General features: G+C 39.4%; 1 protein-coding gene across 1 annotated transcript in view; it reads left to right on the top strand.

Moving 5' to 3' along the window:
• CNTNAP2 (contactin associated protein 2) overlaps positions 1–21,617 on the top strand; it is a 1,981,254-nt gene that overhangs the window by 1,245,942 nt on the left and 713,695 nt on the right. Inside the window, exon 12 of the mRNA XM_086687667.1 lies at positions 18,802–18,921. Within this exon, the coding sequence (XP_086543793.1) occupies positions 18,802–18,921 (120 nt within the window). The remainder of the gene's footprint in view (positions 1–18,801; positions 18,922–21,617) is intronic.

The following is a 21,617-nucleotide window of genomic DNA, read 5'->3' as shown; positions in this document are numbered from 1 at the left end:
CTCTGTGCTTAGAGCCTGGAGCCCATTTCAGATTCTTTGTCTCCCTATCTCTCTCTGCCCTTCCCCTGCTCATGCTCTGTCTCTCTCTGTCTCAAAAATGAACAAAAACATTAAAAAAATTAACACAGAAAGGAAACACTTTAAACATTTTCCCAGAAATGTATGTAACTCCCATAATATAGTTTTAATTTTCCAGGGGTCCAGAAATCCGTTCTACAGTTTTAGACGGACTTAGGGGTTTATGCTTTGACTCTGCCAATGGTTTCACCGTAAAGTGGGCTGACAGGAGGACTAATTTTAAAGTTTATTCTCTTTTCCTCATACTCATAGTACCTAACATTGCATATAGTGTGCTAGGTGCAAATCAAAGGCTTCTCAAATACACTTTTTTCTATTTCTTTAATTATTTTTTCTGATATGAATTTTGAGAAGTTTATTCACAGACCTCTATAAATGTCCCAAGAAAGTTGGTTAGTAACGATTCTTTGATTCTGATTTTCTGGACGAATACGTACATAAGCCCCATCAGACATTTCAACAGACAGCTCCTCAAGATGATGAAAGCCAAATTTAGGACAAAAGAGGCTAAACAGCGGTCAGCAAAAGAAAATCAAAATCCAAGTAGCGTAAATGTCCAGCTGTGGTTTGAGGATGTTGAATAAGATGGGGTTGTTGACCAATGAAAATTTCCTCGTTGCAGACAAAGACTTGAAGGGCACGGCTTTTTCAGACTATTTCCAACTGTCCCCTAGAGTAGTGCTAGCAGTTCTGTTAGTAAGTGGGTAAAAATTAATCTTTGAATTTTTTTTTAGAGAAATGTATACTTTGATGTGTCCAGGGCATCAACTAAAGGCTGCAAAGTTAATGGAGGGAATGTATTTTTCTTCTTTCCTAATTATCCTCTCTACATATCCATCTTCCTTCTTAGCTGGTGAGTTGAAAGTAGACTGTGAGAAAAGAAGTTGGCTCATGAATCCATTTTGTTTGCATCTCTTGGTAAACCCCCCCCCCCCCAGGCTCCCTCCACTCCCCACAACTAGCAGCCCGACCCTGGGCTTCAAAGTGCCCAGCCCCTCACAAGTTGGCCCCGTGTGCCTTAGCAATAGTTAGCTAGTCGGGGGCGCTCACCTATAAAAATTCCCCTTCGGCTGTTTGCCCAGGTGCCTGAAACCTCCCAGCGGTGGGCAAGGGCACTTTGCCCTCCAAATGCAGCCTTTCAAAAAGGCCGGAGGAAAATAGTCTGGGCCAGTCACATCGTGATGCGAATTAGCTGGTCAGATCACTTATCCCTCTGGCCAATACTCAAGAACCAAGGGAAGCTAATTGAAGATTTATTGGTGGTAAGGGGTGCTAATCTAGAAGAAGGAAAGAATTATTTTGGAGGAAAATACACCAACTGTGGAAGTGTGCCCTGGGGTGGGATTATGGGGCAATAGGAGGTAATTGAGAACTACTTGACAGGGTACTTACGGTTAGTGCTGCTTACAAGTAACTGATATTCGAAGCACTTAGGAACTCCGTATAGCTAACGAGGATTAAATCTTAAGCTAATTTCCAAGAATCATACAATTAAATTAAAAATAGGCCATATCAGGAGAAAGAAGTATTTGGCTTTTTCTGGCTTACTTGGCTTCATGGTTATAAATTATAGAGGTCTGAAGCTCAGTGTAAGAACTTTGCAACGGTGAAAATTCTTTAAAATTATTCTGTTTTCTTTCAGGGTAGTGAGCTGTCTCTCAATAGAGCTTCTTCAGAGGTGAATGATACCAACTTTGGGTTTAATGTTGATCTTAGGTTACCTAGGGTATATCTTCTATTTAAGACTGATTACACATTAGATCTGAATTATAAGTGAATATGCTCTTTAATTACTACAAAGGAAAAAATATATATGTTATATAATATATATTTAATATATTATATTAATAAATATATATAAATAATAAATATATATAACAAAATATATATGTTATATAATATATATAATATACTATATATATATGGTAAATTCTCATCTTTTTACTCATTTTACCCATCATTTTCATTTCCAGTTTCATCCTTGGGAAGATAAAAGCTGACATAATCATAGTTAGTACTTATAAAGAACTCAGTAAGTACAGGACTGTCTAAATGTTTACTCTTCACAAAACCCTCCAAGGGGTAATATTACCACATACCCCATTCTGCAGATAAGGGAGCAGACTCGCTATAGGTTAGGTGTTGAGTTCCCGCTTACAGAGTGCATAAATCAGGGAGCCAGCCAAGAGGAAAACCGTTCTGGTGTGAGAGTCCAGGACTGACAATGGTTCTGTCCACTCGCCAGCACTCCACCAGGATAACCTCAGAATATCGCAGGATAACTAAACAAATTGAGATTCTGGAATGCTGACCCGTGTTGTGTTTTACCTGGTAACATAAATCTCCACATTTGTACAGACTGGGAAAGTAAATCAATGTCAGAACAGCCTTAAAAGCCAACTACAGTTGCTTTATGACTTCAGCGCAGTGACACTATCAACTTCCAGCTGCAGTCAAGTGGAGATCAAGATCATTACACCAAGTCAAGACTTGTTTGCTTTTGCATAGCACTGACCATGTTTTAAGGACAAATCAGAAACTGCAGAATTGGAGAGTTTGAGAGCTGGAAGTGGTGTCTGGGATTGCCCATTCCTCCCTTCTCCTTACAGAAGTAAGGATACTGATCTCTGCTGAGAGCATCTTCTTCCAGAACCATGCCATTGCTCTAGAGCTGATGTCCCTGACTCCAGTGTTAACTTTCTCGTGAGCAGTCTTCCGACCATAGCCAAAGGGAACTTTTCATACAATTTTATCATTGCATCCGGTTTTCTTTAACGTCCTTCCAATACTCATTACTCTCAGACTAAGTTCAAGTCCTTAAGCTAGAGCACCATTTAAAAAAAAAACAAACTGGTCCCTGATTATCTCTAGTCTCAGCTACTCCCGCTTGCGGACCTTGAACTCTGGACTCCAGTCACTCCGTCCTGTGGTGGTAGAATCGCACTGTGGCCTCTGAGACCTTGCATACCCAACTCCTTCGTTTCCACAGCCTTTTCCCGGGGCCTCCTCTGGCTATCTCCACTTTATCCTACAGAACACAGCTTAATCGTTCCTAAAGGAAGGTGACTCTAACCTAGAGGTCAGATTTGTTTCGTTTCATTTTTCCTAAACCCAGTGTAAACAAGCCTGCTGGTATTGCTTCCCAACCCATAACATTTTACGAGTAATCTTACTTCTGTGTGTCTGGACAAGAAGTGCAGTCAGAATTTGCAGCCTGGCACTCCCAGTAATACTACAGTAAACATTCGTAGCTTATAAGAAGGGAAACCACCAAGTCCATGAAACAAAGTTTGCCGGGATCATTTGGTGAGGGTACCATGTTGTCACAACATCCAGTGATTGATGTAGGTAATTAGGAAACCTGAGTCAGCAAGAAATGGCAATTATATTTAACATCATGTGATTAGAGAGGCAGAAAACTGTGCAATAACTTTCAGAATGGTTTTCCCTAAAAATGTTTAAAATCAAATGAGTTTTAGTGCTTAAGGAATGAAAGTAGTTCATCAGTTCATTTATGTTAAAGATCGAATTATGTTAAAGTTTGTATCAGACAGAGGGAATGTGATAATAGATAGGTGGGAGGCTCAAGTTCTGGTCTAGTAATTGACCTTGAATAAGTGGGTGCCTTGGGGGGTGAGTGAGATTCTGACACGTTTGTCCCTTGGAGCTAGCATGATACAGTGACTAAGGACAGAGGCCACAGGCTTAAATTCAGTCCTGGCTTCAGTAGTTTTAAGCTTTATAGCCTTTAATTATTTTAATCTCTCCAAGCCTCGGGTTTTTTGTTTGTAAAATGGAAAGAGTAATGCGTACCTCATAGGAATACTACGCAAAACCAATGGCACATTGTGATTCCGCAAAGAGCATAATGCATAGTAGCAGCTTGAATAGCTTTTGTTGTTATAATTATTATAATTATTTACAATGAGGGAAATAGATGAGATGACTCCAACGTCTTCTAAAGCTTTAAAATTCTGTGGTTCTATGAACAGCTCATTCCCAAATGATGTCAGATAAATGAGGTTTCACTGTATATTGGGCAAGAAATCAATATGGCCAATTTTCAATTGTGCACAGTAAAGTAAGGTGAATAGAGCATGAATTATTCAAAACTTCGGTTACACTCGATATACTTCTATTTGGTTTTGGAATGCATAGAACTTTTTAAAAGAATATTTTCTGCCCTTCTTACATTGTGTTTAATGATTACAATGAGTTTGGCCTTTCTGTGTTTGCCAAGGGAAAAGAAATGGAACAATGCTAGGTGCTGTGTATATGGGATCCTACTTAATCACTAGCGCTTTAGATGAAATCGTCCAGCAACTGAGCGGGTAATAGAAAAATCAAGCAGGATAATACAGTTGTTGCCCCGATAATGGACATGCTTCTGATGGAGAGCCAGCTTCATGGCGTCTCCTTATGAAGCCTTTCCAGAATTTCAGGTAGCTCAGTCCATACGTGCTTTGAAATCCTAAGAGTGAAAAATGACTATCAAGTGCTTTTCCCATGGATATCTTAATCTTCAAAAGGGCCTTAACACAAAATTGATGTCTAATTAGAATTTCCCGGCACAATGACTACAGTCCAGCAGTGTAAGGGTTCAATTATCTAAACTCATTTATCAGTAAGAATGCTTCCCCACCTATGGCACACTTTTTCTCATTTAAAGTAGATAAGTATCTTTTTCCTTTTTTCTTCTTTTTTTTAAATTAATTTTTTTTTCAATGAGACATTTGAACTGCTCAGAGGTTAAAAAGCACTACAAAAAGCAGACAAGACCGTAAGAGTCCGTGCTGGACAGTAGATGTAACACGACCTGAGGTGGAGCAACTGTTGGAAGTGACAAGCTGTGTGACTTTGGTAAATTACTAAATCTTTCTGAGCCTTAGTTTCTTCAGTTGTAAACTGGGAATCCACTCTGAAGCAAATAGAGCTCAGGCTTCAGAGCCCTCATTGGTATAGGGTAAGTTCACGTACGTTCACAGAAAGTGTGCAAGGTATCTCAGTTGCGAGAAGCCCGGTCTCTTTTCACTCCGACTTTCCTCCGTGGCACCCTGGGGAGCTTTGGAGCAGCTCTGAGCATTTTTGGTACCTGGACGAAGGGAAGTTGAGTTGGAGATAGAGTAGCTTTGGGTTTAACGACTGTATTCATGTGGCCTGCAGTCATTTCTGTATATTGCTTACTCATTGCTGGCATCCCGGTCTAGGAATGATTTACAAGTGCACTCCCACAGCCCATTTTCATAGCTACATTCTCATCTGAAGGCATTTGAATATTCTTTTTTTCTTATAGGAAACCTCTGAAATGTATTAACTTCAGGCCCCAGAAAAGCTGCGTCTGCTCTGAGGATGGTGATACCCACCTCATACCATTGTGAGGAAAATCAGTGTAGAAGCTTTTCCCCACTTTTGTGCTTTCTCTTTTTTCCTTTCTTTGATTTTTTTCTAAAATAATAGAATATAATAATATTAATGAACAATAATAAAAATAGAATCCAGGGTTTGGGGTTTTTTTTCCCCAAGACATTTCCCCCCTCAAATAAAATCATAGGTGAAATCTTGACACATAAAACACACCAGTAATTGATAGGATTTGTATGAAGCTTAAATCCTCACCGTTTGGGGGAATAGTCCTCTCTTTTTTATATAAGTCTCCCAAGAACCACTGCGAGCCTCAGGATTCCATGGGACCCAGTTTGAAAACACGTGACTTAATTCACTTCTTTCTTTTTATAATAGAAAATAACTCCAGAGACATTACATGAACTCCCTTCTTTCCGTTCTGTGGTCAGCCTACCATATCTGTCTTTTTCTCAGGTTTATGGCAATAAATAAAATAATAATTGTTATTTCTTAACATTTAAATGTGAAGCTAACTGGGATGAAAGACTTATATGTAAAAAAAAAATAAACCTTGAAAATCCTAGATGTGCAGGGGAGACTGGATGTGCAAAGGAGGCTTTGGGGTGACGGTAACCAAAGCAATCTAGGATATGTAAAAATCCAACACTTTTGCATGGTACATGTGTTCTAAATAGCGTCACTCTATGAATAATTAATTGGCAAGTAACGTTTGCAGCACTTAAGACAGATACAAACAGTTCAGATAAATAGAAAGTGTGTACGAAGATGATGAATGGGCAGTTCACAGAAAGAACGTGGCTACATGGCCAGTAAACTTATGGAAAAAAAACCCCCATCTCTCTCATGGTGAGAGAAATGCAAATTAAGTAGCAGTGAGTGACCACTTGACATCGATCAGAGTGGCGATTAAGAGTGATAATATCTACTGCTGATGGGAAGAAGATAAAAGGATACATTCATTTTTACCACTTCTGGTAAAAATGGAAATTGTCACAGCCCTTCAGAAAGCATTCCTGAAATATCTATTGAAACAAAAAATAGAGGGGCTCCTGGGTGGCTCAGTCATTTGAGTGTCCAGCTTCGGCTTAGGTCATGATCTCACGGCTCCCGAGTTTGAGCCTGGCGTTGGGCTCTGTGCTGACAGCTCAGAGCTGTGAACTGTGTTGATGTGAAAATGACTGTAATCCAGACTGGATTCATTATTACCACATTCTTACTCATTTTCCCCTCTAATTTTAAAAGAAATTAAAGATTTAAACATTTGCCAGGTCCTTAATGTTTTCATGGTCCCTAAGCACCATGCGTTCTGTGCCTTATGACATCAGCCCCAACTGCTCACCCAGAACTCTGTCTACTGCAAATCAGGTAAACTTCAGTGATATTGACTGCAGTATGGCCATGGTAGCAAAACCTGGAAACAAAGTTAAGACCCTCAGCAGGCAACAGCTGAATAAATGGGGTCGTGCATAGTGTGATCCCATTTTGGTAAAAGAAACCAGAGAAGACACGCCTAGGAGCATGTGACTCACCTGTCAGTTATCTTGCAGCCTAACATCTCCTGAAAATGTAGTGGCTTCAATCCACAACAATTTGATCTGCCCGTGATAACAGGTTAGCGACATGGAATAGGGCAGTCCTTTTACTAGTCTCACCAGGGTTAATTCAAGCAGGTGCAACCAATTGGCAGCTCACTTGGGGCCCGATGGTCTGTTTTGGCCTCACTCACAAGTCTGATGGTTAATCCTTCTCCAAGTGGGGCCATGTGTCTCCAGTGAGCTAGCCCCGGTTTCTTCCCGTGGTAGCAAATGTGTTCTCAAGGGCAAGAAAAGAGAAGCCCAAATGGCTACTGACTTTGCAAACGTAAGCTTGTATCACATTTTCTAATGTCTCTTAAACCAAAGCAAGTCACATGATCAGATCCAGAGTCAGTGGCAGGGGAGACAATTCGAGAGCACGAATGGAGGGAGGTATGATTCACTGGGGGACACAGTCTATGTCATTTTCGAGTTTTAATACTCATATTTTCCCATAGTTTATTTTCTCATTAAATTCTGACAACTTTATTTGGCATTTAAAAGCAGGCATACAGCCTCATTCATTAAATTAGATAAAAAAGAGTAAAACATTTTTCAGCTGTAAAGTAATATAAGATATAGTTATGTTTTTTATTTTTGAATCGCAAGGACATCTTTACTCAAAATGACTGAAATTTGCAAAGGCATTAGTACTTGCTAATCAGAGCCAGATTTGTTTTTTTTTTTTTTTTGTTAAACTGAGTCTTGTTTAGCTAAAAACAACTGGAGAATTTCTCACTCTGTTGTTTTTTCTCCATGCAGATACACACAGGGTATAGATTTTAAAAATCTACTCTTCCTAAAAAAATTTTTTAAAAATTAAAAAAAATAAATAAAAATCTACTCTTCCTTAAGGAGGCTCTTCTTCAGTGAAACACAGCCTCTTCTCCAAACTATCTTTCAACAGTAAGACTAAAAGGTGATTTTTTCTTGAAAATTATAATAAGAATAGTATAAATAGTAAAACTAGTATGAATATGAAAAAATAGTAAAACATAATGATGAGATTAGTATAAACACTTCAACACAGCTTAAGAGCAGAGATTCTGTAGCCAGAATGCCTGGGTTCCACTTGTACTCTGCCTTTCTTTAGGTGAAAAGTCTTAAGAGTAGTGAACTAATTCCTCTGTGCACATGGCAGGGACAGAGCACTGAAGACAAGCCTCAGAGAATAGTTCTCTCTATAGGCCAGGAAAAGAGAAATGACAGTTCAGGACACACGGAAGGAGAGGTCAGAATCAGACAAGTGTGAGGACACAAACACAGGGAAGAAGAAGTTTCAGTGAGGAGATGGTCAACAGTGACAAAGTCTACTGAAATCTCAGAGAAGGAGGACTTAGTCGAAGTTAATGTAGACATCAATGGTATTCTTGAAAACAAGGAAGAAGCGATAACTTTCCGACTTGAGAGGATTCAGGTGTAAGTGCTGACAAAGAGACGTTCCTTTAGGTTGCTTTGATAAACAGGACCAGAGGGCAACTGGCATATTTTTTCCCCCTCTACCACCCAAGATAGAAGAGATCGGTGCTAATTAACAGACAAAGAGCATGGAGCTAATGGGAACAGAAGAGAAAGAAAATCAAGGAAATAATTATCTTGAAGTATCTGAAGACCAGCATGAAATAACATGGCATTGGAAAGGAGCAGTAAAGAAGGACCCTTCTCTCCTCTTCCTGTGAACTCCAACTCATCCTTTAAGACAGCTTTAAGTAACTTCACAGATGTGAGCCACAAGCCTGACTTGATCAGACTGTCCTCAGCCAAGTTGTCCAATCCCCTACCTAAAGTGTTGGGGTACTTTGTTTATATCTCTTTTTATTTAATAACATTTAGCCAATTATACAGTGTTTTATCTCTCCACATGTCTACCCCATACATTAGACAGCAAATTCCTCAGAGCCAGGATTTGTGATTCATTTTACTTATTTTAGTACAAGCCATAGCACTAGAATAGTACCACATTAGTAGATGTCAAAAAAAAAAAGTAATAATTAGGAGGAAAGGGAAAAGGACCGATGTAGGGCAGAGTTATATTGAAGGAGGGGAATACAGGTGCCAACACATTTGGATCAGTGTTCATGGTCTCATAATGGGGACACAGTGAAAATGAGAATGATAAGGTTAGAGACGGAAATAGAGGATTAAGTAGATGGAGCAAGAGACAATAGAGCCAATCTCTATAGGATCTAAGCTAATGATCAGTAGGGTTGCTGAGCTCCACTGTAGAGACCTATTAAAATGAGAAAGCATGAGTTTATAGCACGGCTGTTTGGTTTTATATGTTCTTTTCTCCTCCTCCTCATCTTCTGTATCCTAAAAGTAATAATGAAGAAAATACGGGTAGAGCTTCTCCAGACTGAGTCATGAAAAACAGTCAATTTTATGTTCTGTGGAGTGGGAGTCATAGAATGTCAAGTATGGATATTGACATCACCACGGAATATGGCAGTCATGATGATATAGAGTCAAAGAGTTGTGGTTTTGTGATTAGAGTTGCAAACTTTGGATTACTGGTTTCTTTAAAATAGTACCTTTGAGTCAATACAATTAACAATGGAAGGACTTGGGAAGAATCAAACAAAGGGCAGAAATGGGATAGATGTGGGTAAGAGAAAGAATAGAAATGAAAAAAATAAATGTAGATTTTTACTTTATTTCCACAATTTTCTTGAAGGACTTGTCAGGGAAGATAAATATAAGCTATTGATTTATGAACAAGAAATCAAAACTTTTTCCTTTTTTTTTCCACCTTCTAATTACCCTTTTCCCCTGAGACTTGGACAAGCAAAAAATCCATTAGAGAATGATAATGAATAACATCTCATACAGAAATTGCACTCATGGAAGGATCGTGACATAATATTCGCATGCAGAATATCTGGTTTGAAACCCACTCTCTCTCTATCACCACCATTTGCTATGTGCCAATTATGAGACAATAATTCCTCCGGGATATAATGTAGTTTATTCAGGGCATTCATTCAAGCTTTAAAAAAAATTCAAAGAGACAGAGAACATATGAGGTTAATATTCAAGTGTTAATGAGGACCTAGGTATTGTGAACTTACATCGTGCTAATTAAAAATAATTGCATGGTCTTAGAATTAGGGAGCTCTCACAGGGAAGGTCTCCAGGCCACTGCTGCCTCTCTGGATTTCCAGCTTGGTTGTGCAAAAGTAGTTACCTTAACAGGAATAACGAGATTCTGGGAAAAGTAGGTTCTTCAACCAAATTCACTAGGGCCTGATTGAGAGCAGAAAATCAAATTCATGGTTTCAAATGATAAATATTTTAGTAGATAAATTTATTTTTGAAAGAAACATTAAGATCAGAAGGTGACTTAGTCCCACAGACTATCCTATTCTGAATGTCACCATTTCACATATGCCCCAAGCCCCTTTCAAGGGTCAAGAACAACCGTTTTGTCATTTCTTGGTGCATCCGTATTTTCCATTAAAAGACTTCTTTGTTAATTGAAGGGTGGCATCTCCAGTGAACAAACTTCCCCTTTTTTAGCCTCTTGTTCCTGGTCCCTACACAAGTCTGTAACAAGTATGTGGTCCTTCCACTCTAAGAGAGCAGGAAAGTGAAGACATTCATAAACCATCAATACACAAAATGTCACATTACAGCATTTACTAGCAAATGAGCTATAAAATTATTTTATGCTTCTTTCTAATTTTATATCAAATCATTAGAAGTGAACTTTTCCCTTTCTGGGCAATCAGGAGAGGACTACTTATGATGTTCCAATCATAACCTTTATATACATGTTAATTTTTGACTTGTGATTAATTTTCTAACACATTTCATCCTTGATGACTTCTAGAGATCCATATGCTGTAGAAGGTAATAATGGGAAGGATATACGTCATATGCTTACACACCTATAGCAAATTATACGTTGAAAGTGTCAAGGAGAGCCAACATAAGAGAGCCACCATAAGGTCAGAGCACCCAACATAAGACCTTGCACATATGAGCCCAAAATAATTATTTTATCTGAAAGATATTTCTCTCTTAAAGTTATAGTAGTGAAACATGGTGGAGAGTCCTCCTCCACATCATCTATAAGTTGGAAAAGCTTGCATGTAGGGTGAGGAGAACTTGGCCCAGTCACTTGGCACCTATATGTCTGTATTAGTTTCTCAGGACTGCTGTAACAAAGAGCCACAAACAAGGTGAGTTAACAGCAAATTGTTGCCTCACAGGTTCGGACGATAGAAATCCAAAACCAAGGTATCTGCTGGGTTGATTCCTTCTGAGACCTGTAAGGGAGAATTTGTTCCATATTCCTCTACTAGCTTCTTTCCGGTGACCTCAGACATTCTTTAACTTGTAGTTGGCATTCTTTCTGCATCTTTATATGGTCTTCCTTTGTCTGTATCTGTTTCTGTGTCCAAATGTCTCCCTTTTATGAGTCCAGTTGGGTTAGACCAGTTGTAATGACCTCATCTCAACTTAGCCATCTTCAATACCTATTTCCAAACAAGGTCACCATCACAGGTACTGGAGATTAGAACCTCAACATCTTTTTTGGGAAGGATACGTTTCAATCCATAGCAGCGTCCTTTGTGAATCATCAATGTTCATGTGAAAACTGAAGCCATGATACAGAATCACAGATATGTGCTTTCTCCTCCATTCCCTGGTACCTTAATCTTTTAATCATATGTGTTTGTATGTCTTAATCACTACTTAGTATGGTATCCAAGATCTTTACTGTCATAAATGGAGGATAATATTACATGCTGTGAATAATAATATTATAGAGCTGTGAAAACAGTTTTTAAAGTGGAAATCTTAATATATTTGATAGCATAAAATATATTTATACATCAAAAACTACATTTTCAAAGCTGTTAGATAAAATAGGGAAGACCAATATCAGAGAACACAGATTTTAGTCTTCATTTATATTACAGCCAATTTAAGTCAATAGAAGAACGCTGACAATAAATGGGCAAAGCTCATGGCTGTACACCCCACAAAAGATTTTGAAAACCTCTCCAATATACATTTGAAAATAAAATGTCCAATTATTAATCAAAAATGCAAATAAAACAGTAATGAAAAGTGATATTTTTCTTTTTGCCAAATAGGAAACTATTGTTTTCTTCTTATTTTAAATCAAAGTCTAGACAGTGCTGGTAAAGATGCATTTGCAGACAAAGTTGTTGCTTTTATAAAAAAATTCTCCAGAATCTAAAATCGATCATCAGAATTTAGAGCTCACTTCCTGGTGGGAGAGAGGTGGTAACGAGTCCCTGACAGCCGCTAACAGAGCATGGCCATCATGGATTCTGGATGGTGAGCACTTACCTTATCTTCTCACACCATTGAAGGAAGTCTACACAGAGGCAAGAAGAGGGCCTTGGCTTTCAAAAAGAGAACAAAATACAAGCTCACCAAAATTTGTTGCTGGGGCAAGAAACAAAACGTTATCTTTTTTTGTGTATTATTTTTCAAAATTCATCAAAAAGCGTTGGTTTGAGAATGAGAAATACCCACTTAAAAAAAAATGAATCTGTCTCACACATCCTAACAACAACTCCCTCACGAATTTAGCAATCTCTGTCAATGATTATTCTGTTTTTGTGTTCATGTTCAAATTCCTACGACGGTGCAGTCATCACACAATTCCACCAACTAGTTCCTTTCCCTATAATTTGGCTTCCATAAATACCACCGCCCTGAAATATTGGAAGTCCCTCACACAGGCTCACTAAATGTATCGCCTTCTTGGGGCGCCTGGGTGGCGCAGTCGGTTAAGCGTCCGACTTCAGCCAGGTCACGATCTCGCGGTCTGTGAGTTCGAGCCCCGCGTCGGGCTCTGGGCTGATGGCTCAGAGCCTGGAGCCTGTTTCCGATTCTGTGTCTCCCTCTCTCTCTGCCCCTCCCCCGTTCATGCTCTGTCTCTCTCTGTCCCAAAAATAAATAAACGTTGAAAAAAAAAAATAAAAATAAAAAATAAATGTATCGCCTTCTTTCGGTCCTCTTTCTGTTCCCATTTTCTGCAGCAGTTCAGACTCTTGAGAGTTCTTCTCCTCAGACGTAGCTCCTCCTTTATATTCTGTCTACACTCTGACCATTCCTTAATTGTGCTTTATCTGCTGGCACGTTAGGCCTATTGCACATCCTTCCTCTTCAACCCTTTGCTCTTCCCTCTGCCAGAGAGTTGACAATCGTTCAGATGCCTCATGCCATGGGTGCGCACGCGCAGGGGGAGTGTCTCGTGGCCCCTGGTGGGGACTGAGAGGGCAGAGGATGCACATGTTGTTTACCTCAGGGCCATATGGACCTTTAAAGCTCAGTACAACCTTTGACTTTGTTCTTCCATCTTTGTTACTCTCCTTGATACTTTTGTTACTTGGCAACACTGGGAACGCATATGATGCTTAATAAAATTTGTTCATTAAGTAGAGCAGTCATAACATTTTTATATAGTTGTGATAAGCAGAATAATGCTCCCCACCCCCAGTGGTCCTAATCTGTGGAACCTGTGAATATGTTACCATATGCAGCAAAGGGACGTCATGATTAAGTTAAGGCCTGTTGCGTGCGATTATCCTGGATTGTCTGGGTGTGGCTACTGTGATCAGAGGGCTCCTTAAAACAGACAAAGAGATGTGACAGGGAAAGCAGAGAATCAGAATAATGGAGCATGAGGAGGACTGACTTAGAAGATAGAAAGTTGGGACAATGAGCAGGGGGTGTGGGTGGAGTCTAGAAGCTGAAAGAGGTGAGAAAATGGACTCTCCCCAGACTTTTCAGAAGGAGAACAGCCCCACAGACACCTTGAATTTAGCCTGGGAAATCCATCTCAAACTTCTCCAGAACCGTAAGATAATCAGTTGGTGTTGTTTCAGTCCGTTAATATTTGCTTATTTGTTACAGCAGCCACATGAAACTAATAAAGCCATACTTTGTCATTTTCCATTGTGCCTAGTATGATACCAGACAGACAACATTCATTGTTTAGTAAATGTGTATAATATACTTAGGATTCACCACTTTCTGGAATTTTACGTGCTATGAAATCCAATCTAATGTGTTCAATCATAGTATTTCTGAACCTCTGAGATTTATTTACGAATATGTAGACTAATATGAGACCTTTTATTTGGGACTAGAAGTCACAGCAGAGAAAAATTACTTTTCCGATAAATCAATGGACTTGATGAGTCTGTTTATTTCCCCATCGGCCCAATTGCCTCTCTGCTCTTCAGCAGTCTCCTAGCAAAACTCCATCACTGATGATGGCTCACACTCTTTTCTTTCTTCATCGGCTTCTGCCTTAGCCCTCGTGCTCTCTCAGCTCCTCAGGCTTCATGTGCACAAATTGTACAACCCAGCTATGACTCCACTGGATACCAAGCTAACCGGCTGAGGCATGCAGGGTAAATGCTTTGGTTAGCTCATTCTCTGCATTAAAATGTCAATATACTCAATTCTTTTTAGTTGACAAAGTGTGTGTGATTTCACTTAATCGTTACAATAACAGTGAAGGAGGTATCGTTGCCTTCATTTTACAGCTAAGAAAACTAAAAGGGAGTTTCTATGTAGTAAATGACAGAAAGGAGATTTTTTTTAGGATAATGTTGAATCAACTTTTTTTTTAATATGAAATTTATTGTCAAATTGATTTCCATACAACACCCAGGGCTCATCCCAACAGGTGCCCTCCTCAACGCCCATCACTCACTTTCCCCTCCCTCCCACCCCCCATCAACCCTCAGTTTATTCTCAGTTTTTATCTCTTCATTCCTCATTCAGTTAAAAAAACTAATACACTTTCATTATACTGAGCTGTACTTGCCATCTTACCTCCGTGCCATTATTCAAGATACGTATTTTGCAAGTGTATTTTTAATGATAGTGTAACTAAAACACATTATAAGTAGTATGGAAAACAGAAAAGTATGAAGTTTTATCTCATCCATAGTCTTATTAATCAAAGATGATCACTGTTACCATGTGGGTGCGTTCATCCAAGTATGTTTCTTTTGACATGTATTTTTATTTAGGGTTTTATTTTTTTAATTTGAGACACAGAGGGAGAGATTGCAAATGGGGTAAAGAGGCAGAAGGAGATAGAGAAAGAAGATCTCAAATAGGCTCCGTGCTTAGCACGGAGCCCCACACAGGGCTCATTCCCTGAGTCGAAATAAAGGGTCAGACACTCAACTGACTGAGCCACCCAGGCACCCTTATTTTTATTTAGGGGTCTGTATCCCACTCCCTTTTCATTATTTTGAGTGAAGTGAGGTGGCATTCCAGCCTTATTTAAAACTCTACTGTCTTGCCTTTCAGTGTTCTATTTTTTTTCCCCTTTTATATCTAAATCTAAAAAAGGAATTAGCCTACCCTTCCAGAGTTAACTTTTTTCCAGGATTGGAGCAGGGCCCTTCAACATGCAGTCAGGACCAGCAGTATCAGGCTCACTTGGAAGCTTATTACAACTGCAAATCCTCTGCTGAATCAGAATCTTTGGGGGGAAGCCCAGGAATCCCCATCTTAACAAGCTGTCCAGTTGATTTTTCACACATGATAAAGTTTGGACTGAAGTACTTGGTGTCCATTTGTGTCGATGAGGCAAAAGCAGCCAGAAGGCCAGTTGTAGGTTAAAGTCACGCAGAATAACAGTCACACTTTGAAGACAAAGAGACAAGCCGCTTGCACACCCAGATTTCCCTCATCTACAAGCCTTCAGAATTGGCTCTTAGTCAGTTCCTCACATTAAGGTCTGTAGCCCTCTTTAGAGTGCTTAGATGCTTTCTTAGACGTGCAGGAGTTACCCGCGCTTACCATCAGATCATGCTTTCATTAGTTCTGATGGATTTTCTTAAACATCTACTATGTTTAAGATTGCATGGAGTAGGAAAGAGAAATGTATCTTCTAGACCCTCCCCGCAAGATAATTCACAGTCTTATTAGGAAATAAAATGGTTGTATATGCAATTCCATTACCAACAGTCAATCAAGTCCTAAATGGACTCTAATCAGGTATTACAGGATGTGAGATGAGCAACGGATCCCCCAGATTGTACAGAAAGATGGGTGTATTGACCGGACTGTTGACTAGGGAGGCCCTCCTTAAGAAGGGAGGACTGTGAGTAGGACCTAATTAATAAGTAGTATATTAATCATAAAAATTCCACCTCTTAAATGTTGACCATGGGCCAGATAGAAAGGTGAAGCAGTTGGTGTTGTCATATCCTCCAGCTCTTGTCACTGTATTGCAATGTACCCAATCCCTCTTCTCCAGACAAGGCTAAGTGAGATCAAGCACTTTACCTGTGTTTACCTGCAAGCACATAGTGCTTTGCAGAGTCAGTTCAACCCAAGTCTGTTTGATTGCAGAGTCCTATTTCTTCGCACTTCTGCGTTAATTGTTAACTCTGGTAGAGAAGGTTGGTAGACTGAGAAAGAGGCTTGTAGTGTATTGCAGATAAAGGTAACCCCAGAAAGGGTGAGCAAGATCCTGTGTCAAATTTGCCTGACCAGTGTGTGAGGTTTACACTGGCAGGTCACCAAAACCAGGAGACAGCAATTAGGTTTGTCGAAGGTCTTGTAGGCATAGATAGCGATCTGGGATGTAATATCACAGAGACTGAAAAATCATTACATATTTTTTTAACATAATGAAAGTATGTCTTAGGACCAGACTAACAGTGGGTAAAAAGAATAATTTGTTGGGAAAGTGAAGAGATGTTTGGGTAAGACGACCAATTAATAGTGTGATTATTGTAAACAGATACCACACGATAAGGAAAATGGGTTGTTTACCGGGAGAAAAGAGAGTGACTCATGATTAAATATTTTAAAAAAAGAAACGTGAAAGCTTTTAATGGCAGATTGGACAAAGGGTCTAAAGGGAGAACTTTAGAATTCTAACCTGACATTCTGGATCATTTTGAGCTACCCACAAAAATTGTAATTATCTGGAGAGAGGTTACAAAAAAATAGGAGCCGGTTAGAAATGGTGCGTTTAGGTCATTCTGAACTCTTTATCTTCCTAATTCCCTACACCCACCTGGTCTCCGTCTCCAGTTGATTTTAAAAACATGTGAGTCAGTGCCATATACTTTATCCATCCTCGCACTTTCTTATGGAAACAGTCATCCTTCCCCTGGCCTATGGCAGTGACAGCCTCTGTGAGCTCATGAATTTCTGAATCACTTCCCTAAAATCTATTGTTTTGCTACAGGAGTTTTCTCTCTAAAACCTACATCTAATTATAGCATCTTCCTGCTGAAGGGTTTAAAAACTCTTCCTCGCTTCCCTTTATTGCAATATTTTAGTTGGCATGGCATTCAGAATTAGAGCAACCATAGTTTATTATCCAAATAAGAGACTTGGGAGACTGAAATTGGGCATATTAATCATCACACTGGGACAAAAGGCATGTGAGCCCTGCATAACTTTCCATCTTCACCCCTTCCACTGGCACCTTAATGCGTGAGTAATACCACAATAATTAGTGAACAGACCCTACTCCAAAGGCTCTTTATCTGTATTGCTTACAGTTGTATTTGTGTTGCCTAATCCCTGCTCAGCACATCATAGGTACTCAATAATTTGCAGAAAGAATGGAAGGAGGAAAGAAGGGTTAAGTAAAACAAAGCATTTGAGAATTGTTTTAGTCTGGTGTGTGGTTGTTGACGTGAAATAGAATCGGAGGCCTAACATCTTGGCGAGGAAACTACAGGCAGCCAAAGGGAGGCACGGAGAACATGGAAGAGGAGAGGAAGGTGGAAAAGGGAGGTCCTGGAATCAGACCCGTTGTTGAAGAATGACAGATCCCAGCCATGTGAATTCCAGTGTACTTTCCCAAAAGACTGTACTATGTGTGCATCTGATGATAGCTCTTTACCAGAAGTAGTTCTTAGTTTTGGAAAGACATCTTTCAGTCGCTTCTCGGCCTTTTGGCCAAGAGCAAGTGTGGAAAGACATCTTTCAAAGTCATCATAAATGTCAGTGTGGAGCTGTTTTAAAAAGTCTTGCCAATGGTATTCCAGAAGTTGTAACTACAAAGGGGGTATGTAAACGCCCATTTTGTATTCTAAAAACAGATGCAGTCTCTGTGAGAAAAGAAAATGTGTTGGGAGCATGGGAACAAAAGGGAAAACAATGAAAAGGAACCTGTAATTTAATTACATTGATGTCAGCTTTCCACAAAAACTAGATGTGATGTAATTAATACACCTATAATAAAATGAAGCAGGGATGTGTCTTTCCTTTTTTCTTAAATGAAGGAAGATTAGAAATCCCATGCTGTTTGAGGAAAATTTATGCTATCTATGCAAAAAAAAGTGTGTGTGTGTGTGTGTGTGTGTGTGTGTATGTGTATGTGTGTGTGTGTGTGAGAGAGAGAGAGAGAGAGGGATTTTTCTTTTAGCCCAACAAAACAACCAATATTTATGGCCTTTCAAAATAAAGCCCCCTACAGTAAGGATATGACATATATAAATAACTAAAGATTAAATATTTTTTCAACGATCATGAGCCCTAATGCAACATTACATTTATTTAACAATTTATTGTTTGGTTTATATTTTTTTCCAACTATAAAGCCATAGCAGGAACTCGCTATCTTTGTTAGGTCAAAAAGGCTTATAGAGTAAGAACCAAATCATGAATTTAAGTGTAGAGAAAAAGAATGCCACTCCCAACAGGAGGGTATACTGCTCGCTAGTGGCTGGCCAGTATTGGATGTGGCTGGGGCACCTATCTGGGGAGCCATTTGCACTGCACCTTTCTCATGTAGGCTATTCTGTTCCAGCGATCTATGAGCCTTCCTGTGAAGCATACAAACACCTGGGCCAGACATCAAATTACTACTGGATAGATCCTGATGGCAGTGGACCGCTGGGGCCTCTGAAAGTCTACTGCAACATGACAGGTAACAGTGCCATATTTATGTTTCACAAATATTCCTTTTCTACGTGTTGAGCATGGACAGTACTACCCAGGTATATTTCTTCTGGGCCACATTCTTATCTCAGTGTGTAATAAGCTATGTATTGTTGGATTTGTTCCATAAAACGGTGAAATGTATTTCTACAATAAAACTCTTCTAACCTGTTTTTTTTTAAGTCCACCTTCTGACTTGAGCAAGACATAATTTTAAAATATAAGTATGTAGGGGAAAAACCCAGAAAGTGAAATTGAAGGTTGAAGTCCATAGAAAGGGCTGACCCACGAAGCAGCCTCCATGAGTAACGTAGACTGCTTGATTGTCCATACTGCCCGTGTGAGGGGAAGCTTATGGACCATTCCAGAGCCTCCCTGGGCCCCCCAGTTACAGAAGGAGACTTTCTGGGTACTGAAATCCTATTCTGGCATCACCTGCACCTTTCACAAAATGTTATCTGGAGTTTTCTACATCAGAAGAGAACCTAGTTTTTCTTTACTTCCATATTAAATTCAGGGTTATGAAATGAAATTGTGGGGTTCTTGTAAACACCCACAATGTGTAAGATATACAGATGTCTAAGAGCAGATTTTCCATCAGATACTTAGTAATGTCTTACCCTCCAAAGTAGAAGTGTGGGACATGTACTATTCACTGGCTCCAGGAGAGGATCAGCATTTGATGGAAACTGCTGAGGCATTTGATTATAACAGTAACGATGATTATATGATGCTATTTATGATGATTACTACATGATCTGTCTACTGTGTGTCAGATACCATGATGAATTCTTTACTTACACTACCTGGTTTATATCCTGGCTCCATCGATCTTGGGCACATTATTTATTAAGTTTAATAACTCAATAAGCCTCAGTATGTTTATCTGTAAAATGGGTTATTAGTAATATCTATATCTACTTCATAACATTATTACATAAACTAAAGAAGATAATGTACATACGGTTCTTCACATATTATCTGACACATGGTAGACTTTCAGTAAATGTTACCCAGGAGCAAAGTATTATTATTTTTTGAAGGATTAGAGAGTTAAATATCTTGTTTATATTATTCAGACAAGATTAAATACAAATCTGTTTGAGGCCAATGGTTCTTAAATCTGGCAGTGCTTTAGAATCACGGGTTTCTTGTTCTTATCTTTGTTTTCCATACTTACTGGCTCAACCTCTGGAGACTTTGACTGAGTAGTTTGTTGGTTCGCAACCCTCCAGGGAACTTTTCTGGTGTAATCTGAAACCGGAGGGCAGGGAGAGAGGCAGGTCACTCCAGGTTGGCAGGTGGCAGTTTTAAGAAGCACAAGGATGGCAGCAAATTCTCAGAAGTTTCTAAAGAGGCCTTAACTGGGTCCAGTCACATGTACCATACAGGTGTTCTCAGCATCACATCACCATCTCAACTCTGTTCTTGGAGCAACCTCTAGGAGAGGAAAAGGCTAGTGGAACCCACATTCCAAGGACAGGAGAAGGTGACATTTGGAAGTGAGAAGCCTCGGAGTTCTTGGGTTCAGCTTACGGGACAATCAGTAGTCACATCTTTTCGATGACATTCCCCAACATAGGTGCGAAATGGAAATAGGATTGTGCCACTCAAAGGGAGAACCCCGAACAGCGTTGAGGGGAAGCAAACCCCGTGGAGGACTCCCTGCAATATCAGGAAGCCAGGCATGGCCCAAAACAGAAGGAGAATGATAAATACAGGAATATAGTATGTAGAGAAAATGGCAAAATGGTAGCTGTCCTCCCAAAATTATCTTTCCATGCCAAGAACTCTAAACATATCCCAGAGAAGAAACCCACGTACCAGAAAGCTTGACGTAAGAGCATATTGATGGTTGTACTTGTCAGTGCACTCAAGTCCTTTCTTGTTTACCTTCATTTTAATCTTACTTGAACTCAAATATAATCGATGAGAACTGGATTTAATCTGTAAGAATCCTGATTTTTATTTCTTCTAATATATACAAAATATGATTATAGTTTAACCCAATACTCTAAACACATCCGGACAATAAAGAGTACAGTACCACCTTATACAGTAAGAATATGCTTCTTGTATCACTCAAGATAGTTATGAACACCAGCGTGTCAGGGACCATTGAAGGCCAGCTGGCATTCTTGGCCTTTTGCCACCCATTAACCCTTCCTTCATCTGGAAAGAACATGAACTTGACATCATTAGGACAGCATGGTACAACACAGGTTGGTTTGGGCTGTTGCATTTCCAAGAAATATTATGTTGAAGAGGAGGAGGGAATGACAGCATTAATAATTCTAGAAGTCTTGATATATCTATCGCTCTATATCCTGAGAAAGTGAATATGCACCTTACTTTATAACATTCGTGTTAAAGAGTAGAGCTGTCCTACTTCTCAGCGACCCAAGCATAATGGGGTGTTACCACTGTTGAATATATCACATATTTTTTAAATGGGAGCAAAACATCTTCTCTGGGGAAGAAACAATGTCTTGGCAGGGATCATCCTTTTTTTCTTTCTTTCTATGGCTGGGGTGGGATGGGGGAGAGCTTTTCACTTGCACAGAGATGTGAAAAATTTAAGGAAAGGGACCTCGCCGACCAATAGTATCTGATGTAGATTTGGTGGAAAATAAAGACACTATTGAAAATTACTTCTGATTTAGATCTATTCTTTGGAATCCTAAA

This window comes from Puma concolor, chromosome A2 (assembly GCF_028749965.1).
Source record: "Puma concolor isolate L17-30 chromosome A2, mPumCon1.1.hap2, whole genome shotgun sequence".
Lineage (NCBI taxonomy): Eukaryota > Metazoa > Chordata > Mammalia > Carnivora > Felidae > Puma > Puma concolor.
The sequence above is the reverse complement of the archived record's forward strand: the minus strand, read 5'-3'. Positions and strand labels throughout refer to the sequence as shown.